This window comes from Urtica dioica, chromosome 1, assembly GCF_054948205.1.
Source record: "Urtica dioica subsp. dioica isolate 48M chromosome 1, U.dioica_male_clone48M_v1_H2, whole genome shotgun sequence".
NCBI lineage: Eukaryota > Viridiplantae > Streptophyta > Magnoliopsida > Rosales > Urticaceae > Urtica > Urtica dioica.
The window spans coordinates 1073619-1076838 of record NC_142756.1 but is presented as its reverse complement, the minus strand read 5'-3'; the positions used below and the strand labels follow the sequence as shown (position 1 = coordinate 1076838).

General features: G+C 41.4%; 1 protein-coding gene across 4 annotated transcripts; it reads left to right on the top strand.

The window, feature by feature from the left end:
* Positions 1–272: 272 nt before the first annotated feature.
* LOC149406059 (uncharacterized) lies at positions 273–3220 on the top strand. Of its 4 annotated transcripts, none has more exons than XM_089610922.1 (7): positions 273–406; positions 516–584; positions 700–879; positions 1473–1643; positions 1731–1943; positions 2033–2121; positions 2249–3220. In XM_089610922.1, the coding sequence occupies exons 1-7, from the start codon at positions 313–315 to the stop codon at positions 2948–2950; spliced, it is 1518 nt and encodes a 505-aa protein (XP_089467048.1). In that variant the 5' UTR covers positions 273–312; the 3' UTR covers positions 2951–3220. The 4 variants fall into 4 exon arrangements, with proteins under 4 accessions (XP_089467048.1, XP_089466948.1, XP_089466994.1 ...); XM_089610822.1 differs by having other exon boundaries at positions 691–879; XM_089610868.1 differs by having other exon boundaries at positions 313–406; positions 513–584.

Sequence of the window (3220 nt, the reverse complement as noted above, 5' to 3'; positions counted from 1 at the left end):
AAGTCACTCAGACTCAGTGATGATCTGAGCTTAAAAAAAAAAAAAAAAAAACACAATCTTCCAAGTGACTCAACCTTTCTCCAGTAATCCTTTTTCTCTTTCAGTTTCTTCTCCTTTAGAAAAGAAAAGGAAAAAAAAAAACATTTCGTACTGAGACCGACATTCACACCCAGAAAAAAAAATATAATAAAAAAAATGTGTCCCAACATTGTCTGTGGGGTCTCAAACTGAACTGGGCTTCCTACAAAATCAGAGCTTTAACTCTTCTTCTTCATCTTGTAGCTGGTTCTCTTAGGGTCTCACAACACAACAATGCTTCGACTTCGAGTTCGAAGCGTCGTCGTTTTGCTTCTTCTCATTCTGTCCCTTCTCTCCTCTACCTCGGCTTCTCCAACGCCTCCTGTGAGTAAGTGTTAAAAGAAAAAAAAAACATGCAATAATCAGTTCATTTCCGAAACTCTGCGTAAGTGAATAAAAATTTCTCATTTTTTTTTTCTCTTAAAAATTTCAAGCAGAGATTGTTACAAGTGTTGTCTCTGCGCTCGTGAAATGGCTTTGGTCTCTCAAATCCACCGCCAAACCTGGTGACTCGCAGATCTCATCTTCTTCTCTCTTATAAAAAAAAAAATGTCTTTATTTTCTTGTCTTATTACTATCTGTGGTACAAAAATAAATAAATAAATAAAATAGGAATTTCAGGGATTACTTCAAGCCGTTCGATGATGAAATTTGAGAGCGGGTACAGTGTTGAGACGGTGTTCGATGGAAGTAAAATGGGAATTGAGCCTCACTCAGTCCAAGTCTCTCCGAATGGTCAGATTTTGGTTTTGGATTCTGAGAATAGTAACATCTACAAGATCACAACCCCATTGTCTCGGAGTAATTATTTTCTTCAAAACCCTCCCAACTATTAATTATTATCTTGTTAATTTCACTGCTTTTTTTTGTTTTTGTTTTTGTTTTTGTCATTAGCTTTGTTTCCAAGATTTGCATTTGATTCCTTTCTTGGGTCATTAGTTTATAGTTGTGCTTTGGAACAGAAAAAAATAATTTGTGTCTGCTATCAGCTTATATATACTTTTTTGAAAGTACAGTAAACCCCTTTTTTAGGTTTAGGTTTTGACCCAACAATTTGTTTTGAGTTTTAGATTTGATGACATAGTAAAAGCTTTCCTATCTTATGACCCAACTAGACATGCTTTTGATTTTTGTTATTAAATATTAAACATGGCATTCAAAATTGCATTATTTTTTTTAATGCTTTGCTTTGAGAGAGAACAGTAAACCTTTTTAAATTAAAATTTTAAGATTCATAATTTTTTTAATGAAACATGGCAATCAAAATTACCCTCAATATATATATAGTGTTAGTTTTTGTTCCTAACTACCTTTTTTTTTTTTTTAGAAACATATGATGATCTCTATACTCTTCATGATTTACCTAACACTTTGATCCCGAAATCGTTTTCAAGATAGCCGGCCAAAGCTAGTGGCGGGATCGTTCGAAGGGCACAGCGGCCACGTGGACGGAAAGCCGAGAGAAGCGAGGCTGAATCACCCGAAAGGGCTCGCCGTCGACGACAAAGGGAACGTTTACGTCGCCGACACCATGAACATGGCTATCAGGAAGATTAGCGACACCGGTGAGCGAGGGGTGTTTTAGACATTTCCGTATGATCGTCGACCATTTTTTTATATTTTTTTTTATTTTTTTTGGTATGGAAATTAAGGGGTGTCGACCATTGCCGGGGGAAAGTGGGGGCGAGGCGGGGACCACGTGGACGGTCCGAGCGAGGACGCAAAGTTCTCGAACGACTTCGACGTCGTTTATCTCGCGAGCACTTGCTCTCTTTTGGTCGTCGATAGAGGAAACCAGGCGATCCGCGAGATTCAACTCAACGACGAAGATTGTTCGTACCATTACGACACTAGCCTTAACTTAGGTACTAATTCTAGCAATAATAATTCTAGTCTCTTTTGAAATAGCTCTCGGAACTCTCTTTGCATTCATTCTCACCCTCTCTCGGCGCAGGAATCGCAATGCTTCTCGCGGCTACTTTCTTCGGCTACATGTTGGCGTTGCTTCAGCGTCGAGTTCGGGCCATGTTTTCTTCGCAAGATGTAAGTTTTGAAATACGCGTCTTTCAGAATTTCATACATAATCTTAATTTTCTCGACACGAACTATCTAGGAAAATATGTATCTTTTATTAATTCGATAAACTCGGGATGTATAATCGACCGAACAGCACGCGGATCTGAGAAATCCTCCGCCGGCAACGACGACGACGAGAGCGATGCCAATGACAGCGTACCAGCGGGCCCCAAAATCCGTTCGGCCGCCCCTAATCCCGCCGGAGGAAGAAAATTACGATTACGACCGACAAGAAGACGGGTTTCTCGGCTCGGTCGGGAGGCTCTTCGTCACCACCGGCTCCTCCGTGGCCCAAATCTTCGGACGAAAACGCCCCCGCCACAACCACCACCAAACCCAAACCCAAACCCAAACCCAACACCAATTCCGCCAATACCCCAACAACAACGGCACTAATTACGGTTGGCCCACGCAAGAGAGCTTCATGATCGGCGACGGAGACGAGCCTCCTCCGTCGATCGAGGCCCGGCCACAAGCCAAGAGACCTTTTCTCTCGAAGGAGCTCGAGCCGAAGCAGAGCCGAGGAGGCTATTACAACGGCGGCGATTTTAATAGCGTACATCACCTGAAAAAACCGCCACCGACGCAGCAACAATTGCAGAATCACCACCGCCAATACTCGGCGGCGCCGTCGAAGACGTTTTACGAGAAAAGCGGCGAGACGAGCGAGATTGTGTTCGGGGCCGTCCAAGAGCAAGCCTCTGCGGTCGTCATCAAGGCCGTGGATTACGCGGACCCCGCCTATAACCACCACAATATCCGGCCCCGGGTTAATTACAACTACACGGGTTTTTGATTTTTTTATCATATCTTGTATTATGAGCTCTTAGGCCTTCTTTTTTGTCTTTGTTTTAGGGGGATTGATTAATTAGATACTGTGTTTGTTGAGAAGTTTTTTTATTCGTGTATGTATGTAAGATAAAAAAAAAAAAATATGTAGCAATTCACTATGGTGAAAGATGGTGTCTTTTTTTTTTGTTTTTAAGTGGAAATCTAGAGGAATCAGATCACAAATTAGTAGTTTAATTTCATGGGTTAGTTTAAAACAATTAAGCAAGTTTGTATA